The sequence below is a fragment of the Meleagris gallopavo genome, chromosome 13 (genome assembly GCF_905368555.1).
Source record: "Meleagris gallopavo chromosome 13, MGAL_WU_HG_1.1, whole genome shotgun sequence".
NCBI lineage: Eukaryota > Metazoa > Chordata > Aves > Galliformes > Phasianidae > Meleagris > Meleagris gallopavo.
In genome coordinates, this window is record NC_139416.1 from 891,684 (window position 1) to 909,673 (window position 17,990).

The window sequence follows — 17,990 nt, forward strand, 5'->3', positions numbered from 1 at the left end:
GTATTGCTTTATTAAGCAATAATAGGAGCCAGCACTGGTTTGGCTCGTGGCTCTCGAACCAAAGATGCAGCTCTGGAGGCAGGCTTGCTTGCTCTCTGCCTGCAGTGGAGCTCAGCATAAAGAATGCTGGTGAGCCTGATTAAAAGCCAGTTTGGTGAGAGTTTTCCTCTGCAGTGATATTTGCAGCTTCCAGCAAGTTATGAACACTTCCATAAATATTGTGTTGGTTTTTGGGTCAGTCTTGCTTCCAGCCAGAATGCTGTGTTGTGCGAGGGGTCGAGTGGTTCACGTGGGTCCAAGTGTGATTTAGTGATGCTGTAATAGTCTCTGTTTTCTAAATAAAGGTTGTCAAACTATAATTTTTCATACAAATGCGCTTGATTGCAGGGATTCAGATGGTTATTATGAAAGATGGCTATGGAGCAAGAGGGCTTCCAGTCCTCAAGGTCACTGCCTTTGCTTTCTCCACATGCCTCAACCACTGTATTTCAATTCTGTGTTTTTATTTTATCAGATCAAGGAGTGTGCAGATGAACCAGTCGGCAAAGGCTTCTTGGTGTCGTGTTTGGTGGATCACAGAGGCAACATCACGGAGTACCAGTGCCATCAGTACATCACAAAGATGACAGCCATTATCTTCAGTGATTACCGGCTGATCTGTGGCTTCATGGATGACTGCAAGGCTGACATCAACCTCCTGAAATGTGGCAGCATTCGGCCCGGGGAAAAGGTATCCAGAGATACTGACAGAGGGGATCAGGCCTTATTATCGGCTCACGCTGTCTCTTTCCTGTGCCCACCCCAAAAGAGAATGGTCCTTGCTACAGCGTGACTCTGGGTACCTGTAACACTGCTGGTTTTTGTCATACAGAAGTGGAGTGGAGGTTGATGCAGAGAGCAGTCATTAGGTGGTCATTAGGTGTGAGTTAATCACCATTGTGCTGTCTCTCCCTCCCTACATTAGCAATGCAGGCAGCAACTGTGTAGTGCTGCATGAGGGAGTGCCTCGTTTTATGGTAAGTTTCTACCTTTAGGGGTAAAATTACCCTGTGAGCTATTGATGAGGATATAAAAAGATGTTATAATAATAAGCTTTTCTCTTTAAAAGAAAAGAATAAACACCAAGACGAAGAAGATAATTGGATGCTTAGTTGGAAGAAGTCTTTCTTGGCTGAGATGTGTGCTTTGTGTCCGCGGAGTATTAACTGAAGTCCTGCTGTATTCCAGCAGCAGAAAGCACAAAGTTCAGTACTTGTTTTCAAGAAGAAGGCAGCCCTAGAAGCAGGGGGAACTTGCAGGCACTGTGGGTTCAGCCTGGTAGCATCTGAGTAGTTGGTTCTGTCCGTGAAATAAGGGCTGTCTTCCCATCCTGGGCTGAAGGGCCTCATGAAATGAGATGCTGCTTTTAACACACTGTGTGGAATGAGGAATGTCATACAGGAGCCCTGGCTGCCAGGTCTGCCTGTTAGCCATGGCATGACCAAATTAAATTCAATTCCAATTAAAATAGCCATGGTTGGGGGAATCTGACTGAGGAAGAGAATCTTGATGTGTTTTCTGAGCATGCCAGATCACACATTAGAAGTGCAGGCAGTGCTGCTGGGCTCCTGTGTGTGTAACTTGGCAGCCCCGTGGGGACTGCTGTCCCTTGTCTGATCCCAGCCCTCAGGCACTGACAGGTTGCACTGTTCTCTCTGCCTGGAGCAGAGTCAGCTCCTGGGTGGCCACGGGGACAAAGCAGCTGGTGGGGGGACACTTCTATGCCTGTTCCTCACTTTCTTGGTACCCAATCCAGAATATTATGCCTTGGTTTGTGAAAGCACGGCAGCCTGTCATATAATTTCTTTTGTTACGCTGTCATCTTTGGCACTCAGAGCAATTGAAGTCTTTCGCGCTGCTCTGGGAACAGCTATAAATGGCTATGCAAGTGTTTCTTTTGTTGATGTTCTGTTCCATCTCATTTCTGCTTTGGAGAAATCTCATCTCATTTGCTCCCATCAGATGCCGGTTCAGGTTTTGCTTCCACGCTGCAGCTTCTGAGAGTTGCCTGTAGAGAAATAATCATTGGCCTTTTGTGTGGCTGAGCAGAGCTGTGAATGCCATAAATAGGGGCTGGGCACCTGAGGAGGAGATGGGGCACAGATGCATCTCTTTTTTATGGAGAGGAGCACTGCTGGCCACTGCTGCACCCACAGCAGCCTGCTGTGCTGTTTCTGTTAGCTTCATCGTGGTAACGGGGATAAACTGCCTTCTTTACCTGTAGGCGGTGCCTGTAGGCACTGGGGAACTGCATTGCCTCCTGCCAGCTAAGAGTTTGCCTTTCCCATGCTTCTTTCTTTGTTTTAGCTCTCTTTTTACTTCCTAATTGAATTCTGTTCCTGCTGGTTTTGTTGTTCCTGATGCAGTGCTTTCTGGGCTCTCTTTTTCACGTTCCTTGTTGGCTTTCTCTGCTGCAAGAGCAATAAAGAGCAGCTTGGAAGTCTCAATCTGTGTACAGCAGAAAGATGTGGACGTGTCATTTGAAAGCATTAAGTTTTGTAATACGTCTCTTTTGTGTTTCTTTTCCTCCAGTTAGTGGAGGAGAAATATTTTGTAGCAGTTTCAGTCACCTTTCCAGTTGGCTGTTGTGCTCTGTAGTGACTGTGGTCTCCAGGAGTTTCAAGCTTGCATTGTCTTCGTGCAGTAGGGATCTAATTTGAAATTGAAATCAGTATTTGTAACTGAGCTTTTCTTCTTGAGCTGCCTGTCAGAACGGGCTCCCTGCTTTCCTGCTCTCAGTAATAGGTGCGTTTGTAGCAGATGGATGGGTGGTGGATTGCTGTGCTGGAGCTGCTTTGGGTTTAGCCAGGATGTCCCAGAGGGAACTGATTATTAGCCATAGTGAGGGTGACTTCAGTGTAAGCTATATGACCCATCCCAGGTGGAGTGAAGTCTGTCGGGAGGAGCTTCTGGAAATGAAAGTAAAGCAAACGAGGTGGGGAAATCAAAAAGGGAGTAGTAACAAATGAGGGTTTTTAGGCTCTGTCTTGGCCTGAAGTCGTGTGCCCAGAGGTTGAATCTTGGTCTGAAGAGTTGAAGTGTCTCAAGGCACGGTGCTGCAGCTGGCTTTGGTGCAGTGTTGGGAAGTTGCTTGCCTCCTCTGTGGATCCAAATATGTCCTTTCATAAGGTGATGCGAGGCACCCCAGGTGGGATGATTGCTGTGTGTGTTTAGCAGAACCTCTGCCACTGTCTGCGTCAATTACAGCGTGCATTGGCCAATAATTAAAGCCTTGTAAAACTGGAGCAGCTATAGCACACTTCAGTGAGGTGACAAACAGATCCTGCTTGGGTTTTTCTTATGACTCACGGATTCATGGCAGAGATGCGGGGAGCTGGCAGTCCTTCCCCGTGCTCTGTGCTTGGCTGTGTCCAGTTGGGCTGGGATTAGCATTAACTGTAATCAAGCTTTGACAATCAGGTTGCTTCTTTGTGTCCTTAAAACGAGCAGTTAAGCTGAGGCTCCTCCAAACCTTGTTTTTAAGTCCTGCCCCTGTTCTTTCCTTGAGCAGCAGCACGGCTGCCTTCGTGTGCTTTTGAGGAAACAGTCAGGAGCTGCTTTAGCTGTATCTCAAGTGGTGACAAAAGTCAGCACAAGTGCTCAGGGCTCAGCCCTGCCTAAAGATGAACCCAGGTGAATTTAATGCATCCCCTAAGCTGTGTCAGGTGGGCTCGGGAGTGCTGCAGGAAGGCACACGAATGCTCAGAGGTAGGAAACAAAGGGGAGAACTGCATCTTTCAAGAGCTGGCCCTGTTGATTTGCATGTACTTCTATTCATGGTAAGTCTGGTGTGTTTTAAAATTGCTCTAGTACAGGGTAGCCAGCAGTGCATGGTGATCTCCAAAACCAAAACCTGTTTGTCATTACTTATTGTGTCCCCGAAATACAGCATTCAGTATCCTGCATCTGCAAGTCAGGTTTCCTTTAGGTGGTTAAAAATAGGTATCTGTTGACCACGCTGGAAGAAAGCTGGAAGCCTCTGCCCTTCCCAGCAGAAGCAGCTTGCCTTGTTCCTTCTGCCGGCTGGCTGTGGGATGCTGCAGGTGAGCAGGGGGCACAGTGGCCTGCTGCACCTCCCAGCTGAGTGCAGCACTACCAGAGCAGCTTCCAGTGGCTGTTTTCCATCATTTCCCCATGCCCGTTTGTAATTACTGTCCCTGTCTGACCACAGAGGTTTGGGGAATAGGGTTGGTGTTCAGTGTGGTTATGACTAAATGGCAGTTTTAAGGAACGTGGCAGATGTACCCTGTAACTAGTATTCCACAGGTCCCTGTTAGGCCAGTCCTAAAGTGGCTGCTGAGAAATAAGCAGATTTCTTGAGAGGTGCCATCACCTGGCTGGAATGGAGGTTGGCCAGTTCCCACTCAGAGGAGAAAGCAAACAAACACCAGGGCGTTTGCTGCGTGGTGTGGGGGTTTCCTGCTTTTTAAGGAGAAAGCTACTTTTAGCTCTCTTAAACTGATGCTACATCTGGGTTTTGTTTGTGACTTTTAATCGGCAGATCCTGCTTGCACTCCTGTGTTGCAGAACTAAACCAGGAGTGCCAGCACAGAAAGCTGCGTGGCTCTGGGTAGTCCTGGTTGTGCTTACGGAGACCAGCTTATGTTAAGGAGCTTGGTTGAAGGGAGGCCTGGAGAGATCAGCTCCAGAATCATTCTTGTTTCTAGAGGAGATGGACCTGCTGTGAAGGTGTAGGAGTGGGATTCTGAAACACACAGAGAATATAGCAAAAGGGGAATGGAGCTTTGGTCAGCTCTGTCCTGCCTCGCCTGAGCCCTCACACAGAGCACAGCTCTCTCTATGCAGTCAGCAGCTGCAGCCCCAGGCCCCATTGGGCTTGTGGGGCGGGGGGTGCAGTGCTGGGACAGGGCTGCTTTGTCTCAGACTTCATCTGCTGCTGAGCACGTTCAAGGTTTTCATTCCCTTTGCAGAGGGATTAGCACAGAGAAGCCTGCGTTTGGTCAGAGTTCCTTTGCGGCCTGTTTAGCATCGCTAATGATCACCACCCAAAGTGAAGGCTTGTCTCAGCATGGAGAAACTTGGGTTTTCTCTAGTTTGTTCTTAGTGTGATGCCGCTGCTTGCCGTTGCCATGGTGCGAAGAGAGCTATGTTGGATGAAAAATAATTCGGCTGTTTTGGTAAAGTGCTCCGAGCAGCGTGACTTAAGTAGTGATAATCTCATTAGGGCACATTAAAACAAACCTGGAGCACCAGAGGGGTTAGCAGCAAGGTGACCATCAGGGTGGTAATGTGTAAGGCGTGTGATAGTGCAGGTGTTAAGTGATGCCTCATGGCAGCGTGGTTAATACTGGACTTCTGGGGTCTGTCTGTACGTGGTTTTGTTGCTTAATTTCACAGAGGCGTGGGCCGCTTCCTTGTGTAAGTGCTGTGACACCAAAATCTCTTGCTCTTTCCATACAGGACGCCCACTCCCAAGGAGAGGTGGTGGCATGCCTGGAAAAAGGCCTGGTTAAGGAGGCAGAGGAGAACGATCCTCGTGTTCAGGTTTCTGATCAGTGTAAGAAGGCCATCCTTCGCGTAGCGGAGCTCTCTTCAGATGATTTCCACTTGGACCGCCACCTCTACTTTGCTTGCCGAGACGACAGGGAGCGATTCTGTGAGAATGTGAGTTGTCCTCTTGCCTTCCTTCCTGCAGTAATCTATTAAAAATAAAATAGAAAACCACGTTGGGAAGGGGATTGGGATGGTAGAGTGGAGCCCGAGACTGCAGTACCGAGAACCGGCGCCTTGTAGCTGTCGCTTCCCAATGAACGTGGAACTGAATTCAGTCACCCAACAAAAAAGTATCATTTCTAGTGGGTTTATGGGCTGAATTGGCTTACGTGGTTGAGTGGGTATCAGCTGGTGTGAAAGGGAGAAGAGCCGCTCCAATGAGGAGGAGGAGGCAAAGGTAAGCGTGTTCAGTTTGTACTGGTATTGTGTTGTATTGCTGATGGGCCACTTGCTGAATGTGACCAGATTTAAGAAATGCAAACTGTGGTGCAGAAGCTATCGCTGTTGTTTGAAATATTAACTTTAATGTATTTCTAGTTTAAAAACGAAATCCCTGCTGGGGTAGTTTAGCCTGCTTGTTAAGCATTAGGCATCTTATCTTTAATGGCAAATGTTGCTGTTCTGCTTCACAGACTCAGGCTGGGGAAGGCCGAGTTTACAAGTGCCTCTTTAATCACAAGTTTGAAGAATCAATGAGTGAGAAGGTGGGTATCTGCCTCGCTGAGAGGAATCCTTAATGCAAAAGTCATTGGGTTGTTCATCAGTTCAAACTGCCTCATTCTTTTCCAGCACTGAGGAAAATCCATCATTTACATGGTCAGATAGCTGACTGCTTTAACAGATGTGCTTGTGTTTCCAGCTACATGCTGATAGCTTAAATTAATTGCATCCAGGTAACAGCCTTTAAAGTTGAAGGTTTTAAATACATCAAAGCTTTTGAGTGGGTAATTTGGGAAGGCAGGCTTGGAGCTGGGGTGGTAGCGTTGTGACTGTGGTGCAAGTAGAAGTGGCCTCATGCTGGATGTCAGCTTCATATGTCACAGAATGGTTTGGGTTGGGAGGGACCTTTTAAGATATAGGCAGGAACACCTCTCTCTAGAACAGGTTACTCACAGCCCCATCCAGCCTGGCCCTGAATGCTTCCAGGGAGGGGACGTCCACAACCTCACTGTTCCAGTGCCTCACCACCCCCACAGTAAAGAATTTCTTATTAATGTCTAGTTTAAATCTACCCTCTTCTAGTTTAAAACCATTTATACTTTGTCCTCTCCCTACATGCCCTTATACTAAGTCCATCTCCAGCTTTCCTGGAGGCCCCTTCAGGTGTTGGAAGGCCACTATCAGGTCCCCCTGGAGCCTTTTGTTCCTTCTCCAGACTGAAAAGCCCCGGCTCTCTCAGCCTGTCCTCGTAGGTGACATCAGTTGCTCTTCCTTTATCCACTTACGCTGTAACTCCATCATAAAAGACCTCCGAGTTTGTCAGGCATGACTTGCCCTTGGTGAAGCCATGTTGGTTGCCACCAGTCCCCTTATCTTTATTTTCCAGTAGGGCCTGGCCTGTAGTTCCCTGGATCTTCTTTTTCTCCCTTCTTGGCGAGGCCTTCTTGTACATCATAATGTACAGATTAGAAACAGTGCCCAGATGTCCCAGCACAGGACAGTCTGTACTTTGCTTTCTAAAGCTTTGAAACCAAAAATCTTGAGCGGAAAGTAGCAAGTTACATGGGAAGGACACGTGATTGTTACTGGCATTTTCCTTGTGCTAATCCTGAGGATGTGCTTTTCAGCAGCAAATAAAAGCAGTTCTAGAAAGTCTGTCCCTGAAAGCAATTTGTTTGCAGCTGTATTAATGTAAATGCTTTGGGAAGGTGGTAATGCCTTCAGTCACTTGAGCATCGTTGTAGGAGTTGGAATTAAATGGGATGATATCAACTGTCTGAAAGAGTACAGAGATGGGTGTCTGCAAGGCTTTCTCCAGGAGCTGTGCTGGAGGAGCACCGAGCTGAGGCCTGGAGGGATCGGACTCATTTCCTTTCCTTTAAATGCATTAGCTGTATGAAAGCTTAGCTCCAATTAGTGAATTCAGAACTGAGGGAGTCATCCCTGAGGGCTCAAACAAAACTTCATTTTCTACAAACGCTGCTGAAATGGACTGCTATCTTTGCTTGGCCTGGTTTTGGCTGTACAGAGACAGAGCTGTTTTTGCAGGGTCTGGTAAGCTGCCTGACCCTTGTCAGGTACAAATATAAGGTGTTGAGAGGCCAGACCACAGCTTTGGTAGGGATGTGCAGAGAGTGCAATTTGCAGAGCACCAGCCTTCGGGATGCACATCTCTGTGCATCTACAGCTCCAAGTCTCTCTGCTCCCAAGGCTCTGGGCACAGCATGGGGGAGAGGATGGGATGATCTCACAGTGGGACTTCTAGGTTCTGGAGTAGGTATGGGAAGAAGGGGAGAAAAGGCAAAAAAAAATAAAGTAATGCAACAAAGGGTAGAGAGCTGCAGGGTTTTTCTGTTCCTTGTGCTGAGATTGCTGCCCGTTTTCTCCCCTACACACGTGTGGTTTTCCTTCTTTTCAAGTAGTCTGAGAACTGAGAAGTTAGCCCAGGGTAGTCTAAATTATCTGCTGCTCTCAGATTTAACATCCATGCAATTGAAACAAAAGTTAGGAAGCAGAGCAGTATTTTTACAGCCCTTGCTGGACTGGAACCTCAAGGGAATGGGGTGAGGTTTGGCCACAGCACGTCCTTGTGAGTTTCTGTGACTAGAAGTTCATAGACCCCGAGGATACCCCATTTGGATGGCACCACGGGAATCAGGGTGTGCACCAGTGCTGCCATCTGATCGCTGTGCTGCAGATCAGACCCACAGCACACGCTGTCTGCAGATGTGATGGGGAAGAGTTGCTTCCTGAGGGCATGGGGTGAGCACGGCCCAGCGCTGGGATAAATGTCAGCAACTCATCTTAGGTCCTGAGAATGAGTCATGCTCGGCCGTCACCTCCATAAAGCGGATGAACGCGCAGTTTGCCTTTGAAACCTTTGATCTGCTGACCTCAGTGTGGATTGTTAGCTGTATCACTTCTGTAGGAAGAGACAAATTTAACCGTTGTCCAGCTCAAGAGCGTGAATTTTAGAGCCTCGGGCTTCGTTTAAAACACATCTAACAACAGATCCAGCTCTCTGCCTTGAGCACGTGGAAGCTAATTGCCATCCTGGTGTCTCCTGCAGTGTCGTGACGCTCTGACAACGCGCCAGAAGCTGATTGCCCAGGACTACAAAGTCAGCTACTCGCTGGCCAAGTCCTGTAAGAGCGACCTGAAGAAATACCGCTGCAACGTGGAGAACCTGCCCCGCTCCCGGGAAGCCAGGCTCTCCTACCTGCTGATGTGCCTGGAGTCTGCTGTGCACAGAGGTACGTGGGCTTGATTTGAGAGGTACGACTTGCTCAGCTGTTGACTTCAAGTTTCTGTTGGACATTTGAGCCGGAGCGTATTTATGGTCACCTTATCCAGGTAACCTCCTGTCTGACTTCGTTTCAAAGGCAGCTCTCCTCCTCCGGATGCTTCTGTCTGTCGGTGGTGTTTTGAAGGTTAGAATAGCTGAGACAACCTCTGACACTGGCTGTTGTTTAGGCAAGGAGTTCAAAATGCAAAATAGCAAATCCCTATAGCTTGGACCACTGATATGTAATTACCAATCCTTCTATTCACTGTTATCCAAACAACCTTTTTTCCTCCTTTGTAGTAAGCATTAACAACGCTGCTAGTTTAAAACACAGAATAGGCAACTTGTTTATTTGATGGAGGTGTTCTCTCAGTCCTGTGCCTCTTGTAAGTTATGTTCTTCTGCTCTGCTTCAGTAGCTGGAGTAAATGTCTTAACAAAAGCTAGGTAATAGGTACAGGGGCTATCTAGAATGAAGGTAAGTGTGAGAACATTCTTTTTATGCACTGAGGTCAGCATGAGCTGAGGAGGTCTTAACGCCACTGATTCCACCACAGGTGTAAGAGAGAGCCCTGTGCAGCAGGACCTTGTTAAAGGTTCCCTGTGAAACTGCCATAATGCATCAGGTGGGCACGCTGTGTCCTCTAGATCTGCTTTAAGGAACTGTTTTTCCCCTTGGCGTGCAGCTGGTGGCTTATGATTCAGCAGCAGGTCTGCATGCTGCAGTGCCTCTGGCAGAGAGGGAAGAACTGCTGTAAGGCTGCAAGCAATCTGTGCATTTGTGAGTTGGAATAACTTGTCAGTTCTGATTGATGTGGAAATGTGTGCTGCTCTGGGAAGAGTTTTCTTCCTCAGCCTGCAGTAGGGCAGGTGCTTTCCCGAATGACTGCTCTTGGGTTCTTGACTTCTGCTTTCACAGCAGACAGGTTCTGCAGCGTGGCTGACACTTGAAGCATGGCTCAGGAGGAGCACTCACTATTCCACACACCTCCATGGACTTGTGTGATATTGCCTGTAAGCCAGCGTTGCAGCGTAGGACCTCCGCTGCATGGGGTGGTGTAGATGGGTGAATAGGTTTGGAGGGGCACAGAACAAAATCCATCGCGTTCCTTTTGACTTCCAAACAATCCATCTACATGGGATTACAGAAGAGCTTTGAGCAGATGTAAGCATCTTAGAAGATAGATTTCTATGCTGCTCTCGGTCCCTATTCTTTCAAACTCAAATCGAGGATCCTGGCCAAGAAACATTAGCACTGAACCACAGTCTCCTCTTGTCCTAGGTCGGCAGGTGAGCAGCGAGTGCCAGGGAGAGATGCTGGACTACCGACGCATGCTCATGGAAGACTTCTCCCTGAGCCCAGAAATCATCCTGAGCTGCCGTGGGGAGATTGAGCACCACTGCTCCGGGCTGCACCGCAAGGGCCGCACGCTGCACTGCCTGATGAAAGTCGTGCGTGGAGAGAAGGGCAACTTGGGGCTGAACTGCCAGCAGGCGGTGAGATGCTCCTCTGTCTCTGCAATCCTGAGCTGCTGGGTTGGTAGGGCTCTGGCAGGCAGCGGTTTGTCTGCCGATGTTCTGCCTGGCCACAGAGGTTGTGCTGCAGGCAGTCCAGCTCTGCCGGGCGCTGCTGAGTGCTGCAGGCAGTTGTGTAACTGCCGTGGGATGAGGTATCACTTGCTGTCTCACAGCACGCTTATAATGCTTTTTTATTTTTTCCCCCTCAGAAAATACATTTTGAGTTGCGTTGCTTTGGATTTTGTTTGAACTCCAGCAGTTCTTGAGTCCTGGATCCTTGTCCTGGATATAAGATATAGGGAAACTTTAAGTTTTAGGATCGTGGTATGATTAAGGTTGGAAAAGACCTCTCGGATCCCCAAGCCCACCCCCACCCTGCCCACTGCCCACGTCCCTCAGTGCCACATCCCCACAGCTCTGGGACACCTCCAGGGACGGTGACTCCCGCCATCCCTGGGCAGCTGTGCCACTGCATCACCACTCTTTGGGAGCAGGAATTGTTCCCAGTATCCAACCTGACCCTCCCCTGGTGCAACATAAGGCCATCACCACTCATCCTTGTTCTAAAGCATCCCTTCTCCTTTCTATTCCTTTTGTGCTCTAATCCTGGAAGTGCACCAGAATCATCTCCGTGCGGGCTGCCACTTGTTCTATTGTTGCCATTTTGCTCAGCCTGAGTGATGGACGTGGCAGTTCAGGGACAGGCACAGCGTGCTGCTGCATGGCAGTGTAGCTGCAGTCACTGAAACAAAGGATCGTTCCTCTCCAAAATACCTTTTTGAAATGAGGTTGATCCTTTTGCCTTTTTTAAACCTTAATTTTGGCCCAGATGTGTCCTATTTGAAAGCAGTTATTTAATGCTTGTTTTAGCTCATTAGCGCTGCTTCATGTGATATTATGTTTTTAATACTTAATCCTATTTTTAATGACCCTTCATGTATGTGAGGTGAGCCTGGAAAAGTGACGTCGATGCAGAGCTGCTGAAGGAGTGCTACTGCTGGAATTGGGTAGATGCATGTCCTTGGCCTCCTGCAGTACGTGGAACCACTGTAGTTCCATTTTCTCTGTAAATGTAGCTTAAAACCCGAGGTCAGGATGTTGCAAGTCTGCGTATGTTATCACAGAATGATGTGAAGTTTGCATATTTTGGGGGGAAAAACAATGTGGAAATCTCGAATAGCATTTTTTTTTTCTAGTTCTCTTAGAATTACACCACAGCTCTTATATCTGTACAGTGAGTTAATGCAGCAGCAGGGCTTGGTAGTGACCCCCCCCTAAAGTTCAGTGATGTGTTCTGGTCTCTGCCAGTGACAACATGAGCAAATTGAATGCTGACTTTATAAAATATGATCTAGTTTTGATTTATTGCGTTGAAATGAGCTTCCTGCTTTTACTTTTTTCTGGTTAATCTTATAAGGAAGAGAAAGCAGTCCTGGGCCTGTCTCTAGATATTGACACAGTGAAAACCTTGTCCCAGTGCTTTCAGTAGTGTCATTAGGAGCACTGATAATGCAATTTAATTCTTTCATAGAATCACTGGGGTTAGAAGAGACCAATCCCCAAGGCCAACCCCAACTCAACCCAGCATTGACCTTCAGTGCTGCATCCCCATAGGTGTTGGACACCTCCAGGGAGGGGGGCTCTTTGGCCTGCCCTTTGCAGCAGCTCTTGTGCAAGGAGGTTACCAGAAGGGTGCCTGTGACTGAGGATCCTGAGATGGGTCCCTAAAAAAGAGAGAATAAAACCAGTGCTGCCCATCAACAAGGTACAGTCAGTAATGTGTGGTAGGAAGAATAAATTCAAACATTGGAAGATCCAGAAAGGGCTGAGTTCTGGCTGACATTCCTGATTAAGGAGTGAGTGGTCTTGGCCTCTGACATAATGAATGTTTTAGCACCCATGCCCAGGCCTCTTACACCTGACAGCACCAACAACACTGAGGCAGCAGGAAGATGCTTGCCTATGTAGTGCTCTACCAGTGTGCTTAATCTGCCTGTCAGCAAACGTCAGCTTGGAGGGCTTATTCACCCATTCATCCTTGAGGGAGTGATTCCCATAATCATACACCATCCTGCTCTGTGTAACACCTGGCACAGTGATCCCAGCTGCCTGCATCCCCAGGCTGAGGCTGGGCATAATTAGCTTCAGCACAGGGAATGTTCCTCCCAGGCACTGTCTTCTTCATCATAAGCTTCCTACTGGATAAATAGCCCTAGCTTTCATTTTCTCTGGTTCTCTGATGCTTTTGCTCCCCCTATGCTTTGTGATGCTAGGGCTGGTGCCCCCTAAAAGTGTGCAGGCTGGTGTTTAGGTGCAAGCTTTGAAAGATGGAGGATAAAATTGCGAGTGTGCTTTTGATTTAGCTGGGCTGAGGGCCGGTGACAAGAATCATTAAGTAAGTGTCAGGATGGTAGCAGCGCAGCCCGTTTGATATTGGTGTGCAGTTGCATTCTAAGCAAGCTCCTTTTTTTGCTCTCAGTTTGTCAGCTACGAATGTCTGCATGTAGAACAGCAACATAAGGTTATGTTGGTTAACATATGGGGCTGTTCAGTCTCTGGTGTGAAACACGTGGGGCTGAGTATGACCTAGAGAGTGGAAAGCTGCCTCTTCCCCACTGCCAATGGATGGAGTGCGTTTGAGTTTCCATCTCTCCCTCCAGCCAATGCTTCCCAAATTCATGTTTGGAGGCTTGAGGAGGACCCCTGCAGAAGGACTGCAGCGTGGGGCAGCAGATGACGCTTTATCCTGTGTTTCAGTGGGGCTCCTGGATCTTCTCCATATGTGTGCATGTATATTTAGTTTTCCTCTCTGTGATTTCTTTCTTCCAGCTCCAAACGCTGATCCAAGAAACGGACCCTGGTGCCGATTATCGCATCGACAGAGCCCTGAATGAGGCCTGTGAATCTGTCATACAGACTGCCTGCAAGCATATACGGTCTGGGGATCCCATGTAGGTGCCTCTCACTTACTGCTGTGTTATAACAAGCCTTGAAAGGGCTGCTTAGCCAAGCAAGCCTGTGCTGCAGAGACTGATATCTCCTGTGTCTTCAGGTCTTATGGTATTGTCTCCTGAGCTAGGCTTTGCATTAAATCTTCCTTCTGATCTTGTCATGTCTCGGATTGGCTGAGATAATTAAAAGAGTGGAATTGGAGGGTATAAATGTGGTGTGTTGATGTTTGTCCTCTTTGTGAAAGAGAAGAGAAAGATCATCTTTGTTAGAATGGCTTAGGTACAGTCTGTTGGGAAGCCTGATTTGGCAGCGCTGACTGTTACAAGGAGGCCCAGTCTCTTCCTTACTGTAGTGCAAATGCTCAGTCGTGGCTTGAAGCAGTGATGGAGCACCTGGTGGGAAGGCAGGGCCAAGCCAGGGGAGCTGTGGTGCGAGCAGTGCACCTGAGTGACTGGAAGGGGTAGAGCCAGGATCCACCTCTTCCCAGCCCTCATTTAAGGGTTGGCAGTGGAGGTGAGGGCATCTCTAGCTGGAGATCCCTGCCTGCCTGAGGCCTTCCAAAGGTAAGCAGCTCTTTGCCTTCCTTTCTACATCCATGGCTGCTGCATTTGGGCTCGTTCTCATTCTGCTGTAGCCAAAGACTTTGCCACTCTGCTATTATCATTCCATTATAGCATTACACTTACCTTTTCTCCTTCTGGGTCCAGGATTCTGTCCTGCCTGATGGAGCACCTGTATACGGAAAAGATGGTGGAGGACTGTGAGCATCGGCTCCTGGAGCTCCAGTATTTCATCTCTCGTGACTGGAAGTGAGTGCTGTAAAACAGGGTTTATCCTCACTTGTTGCTTGTATTTAGTGTCTGTATGCATTAGTAACTCCTTGCCAAACAGCACTGCATAGTCTTGCTCAGAGGAGAGAGAACTGCTAAACATTCGAGATCTGGAGGGCCTTTGTACCCATCTAGAACAGGAGAAGCAGCAGCTGGTTAGAACAGCAGTTCGCTGTTTTTTAACTTAAATTAGGTGTTCACATAAAAGGAATGGTACAACCCTAAGAGGTTCGGAGGCTCGCTTTGAGCTCTGAAATTCAGTGCATCTTTATTTAAAAGAACTTTCTCTGGCCACAGTGAAGCTGAAGGTCACTTTCTGTATAGATGGCAGCCAGTTTTATCTGCTGTGAGCACTACAAAAAGAGAGTTATGAGAACAAAGTGTTAAGATCAACAAACAGCTGCTGTGGTGGGAGGTTCCCCGCTCCTCTTTCTGCCTTGCTTCGGGTCCTCTAGGTGTGATGGCTGCCTGTGGAGTGATGTAATTCCCTCTTGGGCACAACTATTTCTTCATGAAAACGTGGCAGTGCTTTGTTTGAAACATCTGCAGAGCCTGTTGTGCTTGTGTGGGTTGAAGTGACTGGGAATGAGGTGTACGTTAAGGCTGAGGTAACTGGGAACAAGGTATGCATTTGTGAAATACAAAAGCTGAGGAAAGAATAAATGCTTGGCTTTCCTTGATCGAGAAGTGAGGGAGTTGAATAGAGCAGGTGGAACTGCAGGAAATGGGTCTCCATTGCTGCAAAGGGTACACAAATGGGACATTAAGAAAATCTGACACCCAGCTGTACCTGTGGGCAGCATTGCCAGCAGTTAAGAGCTGATAGGCACTGTGAATTTTCTCCATCCAAAATGTACAAGGCTTCGTGGACCATAGAATTTGTGGCTTCGTGGCTGCTTGCTATTGACCTTGATGGCTGCCTCCATAGGTAGATAAAAATACTTAATTTTTGTCCTGTTTTTCCCATCATTGCTGGTTCCCATGCTTCTGCCATGTTTCCAGCAGATGATTTATTGTGTCAAACAGGTGAAAAAAGAAAGTGGAGTATTTACATTTTGCTGGGAGTAAAGATAATTCTAATTCCTCTTGTAGGCAGAGCATCATTGGCTCCCCTTTCTCATTCACCCACTATTCCCTGAAGCTGGCTCAGATAAACTGTTTTATTCAATGCCTAGTATAGATGTACAGTAAGAAAACCATAATGTTTTTATTCTACTTTATTGTTTTGTGTAATTTGGTCCAGTGATGTAACTTGATGTTTGCCTTCTGAAGTGCTGGAAGAATCTGGAGCTCCCCTTTTGGAAAGCTGGGCATCTCTCTCCCTTAGCCTTAATGTCATTAGACACTGTCTTCAGAAATCTGCTCGTGCAGTCCTCTCATGTGCAGAAGTATGGGATGCTGAGCCTTCAGTTTGCTCAAGTCCACAGCAGACAATTAACCAAACTCAGGTGTTTATGAAACTAGTTTCAAAATTGGATTGGGTTGGATGGGGCCCTGGGCAGCCTGGTTTGGGAGCAGATCTGGGGGTTGGTGGCCGTGCCTGTGGCAGGGGTTGGAACTTGGTGGTCCCTGGGGTCCCTTCCAACCCAAGCCATTCTGTGATTATGAAGCATGTGTGAGATGGGTACGGACCTGCTTTTGTGCTGCTGTAGCACCTCAAGGAGACGATTGCTTCTCTCGTGTTCTTTGGCATGCTGTGGGAGAGAATAGGAGGTGCTTCAAGAAGCACAGAGGGTTTGATCTGTAATTAAAGGCCTTTCTGCAGGACTAGGGAATTGATTCTAACTGGAGCGACAGGCGTTCTGCTGTTCAGACGGTGATGTTCCAGTGTTTGAAACTTGTAATGGATTTTTTTTCCCCTCGAAAGCATCTCAGAATACAGCACCACAGGTTTGAGCATGAGGAGGAAATAGCAGTGTGAGTGATGCTCTCTGTGTCTGCAGGTTGGATGTGGTCCTTTACCGAAAGTGCCAGGGCGATGCCTCCCGCCTCTGCCATACCCACGGCTGGAATGAGACCAGCGAGCTGATTCCCCCTGGGGCTGTGTTCTCCTGTTTGTACAGGCATGCCTACCGCACAGAGGAGCAGGGACGGAGGGTGAGTGCTGCCGTGCAGCTTACTGCTGGTCCATCTGTGACGTGCTGGTCCTGGCACGCTGCAAGACCTCTCGAATCCTTGTTGGAAGGATTTAGCTGAGGTATTGCACTAGGTCAGCGTGCCCTGTGGGGCTGTGTTACTGTTCTGAGAAGGCAGAATAACCACATCAAGATGTGACGATCGCCCACTCCCTGCATGTATCCATGCAGGTGCAGGGCAAGTCCTCCTTCTGCTCTTTCCAAAGTGTAATGTGATTCCTTACAGATAGCTAGCATAGCTATGGAATTGGTTTCATGCTGAAGGGCTTTCTGAGCCTAGCTGTCTTAGGCTGTTTCTAATTGAATTTTGAATTGAATGCAGCTTTGGATTATAGTCTCTTAAATTCTTCCTCTTGATACAAAACACGCTTTCAGTTCTTTGGAGCACGCTCTGCTGGTCAGCGTGCTTTTGCTGCCTTTAGAGAAGACAGTAGGGATCTGACTTGCTGCCCTGCAGTCTGAAGATCCACCATAATCACGTCTGCTGGGTTCAGAGGTGCTCTTTTCAGTTTTGCTGCCCTCTTGTGCCTCTATTGAGGCATTCCTTTGATGTCAGCTGGGTACTCGCATCCTATTCTGCCACTGTGCTGTACACAGCCCCTCTGAGCCGCTAGGATTACACAACAGGTTGGCTTAAAAAGGAATTTTGCAGTTGGATGTACAAGGTCTGTTGTGGCAGAGGTCAGCTATTGATTGGCAGTGTCATCTCTCTTTTAGGGATACCTTTTTTTTCAATGCCGCTGCTTACTGTGCTGAGTGGACACTTTCTAATTGCATTCTTATATTAGGGCTGGCCGAAAAAATCAATAGCCACTCTGCCTCTAATATTGAAGAGAGAAAAGGCTTTTAACTGTTTATTTATTTATTAGAAGCTGGGCTAGGGGAGCAGCTGTCATTTTGAAGTTTGTGTTTAAAATCAAACTTATCAGAGGTTGCATTTATACTTCTTTTGCGGCAGTAGGTAGAACACACTGGGAGTGAAGTGTGTGAAGTTTTAAGCCTCAAACAGCACACTGTAGTTCTGCCAAGCACTGTACCAGTACCCCTTGGTTTCCTACGTTTGGTCTCCTCCTCAGTCTTGATGAATGTCAGCTCTGCTGTGCTGCAGCGGGCACTGCTGGAAAGGATTTGTAGCTGGGCTTTGTTGCCTCACTCTGGGCTTCTGGCTTTGGTTTTGAACCATTCTTTCTTCTCCGTGGGCTTGGAGTGATGCAGCACGTAGTCCAGGGAGCCAAAACGTGTGCCGAGTGCTCTCTGCCCTCTTTGCAGCTATCACGGGAGTGCAGAGCAGAGGTGCAGCGGATCCTCCACCAGCGTGCCATGGATGTGAAGCTGGACCCGACCCTGCAGGACAAGTGCATGATCGACCTGGGGAAGTGGTGCAGTGAGAAAACAGAGACAGGGCAGGTACTGTACACAGAGCAGCCCTGCTCTGTTTGCAAAGCTGGCTGGGTGGGAAGGGCACAAAAAGGGGGAAATGCAGGAACTTTGTGTGGCTGGTTATCTCTTCAGAGCCAGGAGTATATTAAAAATGCATGCAGCTTGAAATGGAATCTAC

The 17,990-nt window shown here is 47.9% G+C and overlaps 1 protein-coding gene across 1 annotated transcript in view; it reads left to right on the forward strand.

Moving 5' to 3' along the window:
* Positions 1-17,990, forward strand: part of GLG1 (golgi glycoprotein 1) — a 59,488-nt gene that overhangs the window by 27,407 nt on the left and 14,091 nt on the right. The window contains exons 4-12 of the mRNA XM_085235055.1: positions 515-730; positions 5,461-5,664; positions 6,186-6,257; positions 8,783-8,966; positions 10,280-10,494; positions 13,345-13,466; positions 14,175-14,276; positions 16,241-16,394; positions 17,702-17,839. Of these exons, the coding sequence (XP_085091181.1) occupies positions 515-730; positions 5,461-5,664; positions 6,186-6,257; positions 8,783-8,966; positions 10,280-10,494; positions 13,345-13,466; positions 14,175-14,276; positions 16,241-16,394; positions 17,702-17,839 (1,407 nt within the window). The remainder of the gene's footprint in view (positions 1-514; positions 731-5,460; positions 5,665-6,185; positions 6,258-8,782; positions 8,967-10,279; positions 10,495-13,344; positions 13,467-14,174; positions 14,277-16,240; positions 16,395-17,701; positions 17,840-17,990) is intronic.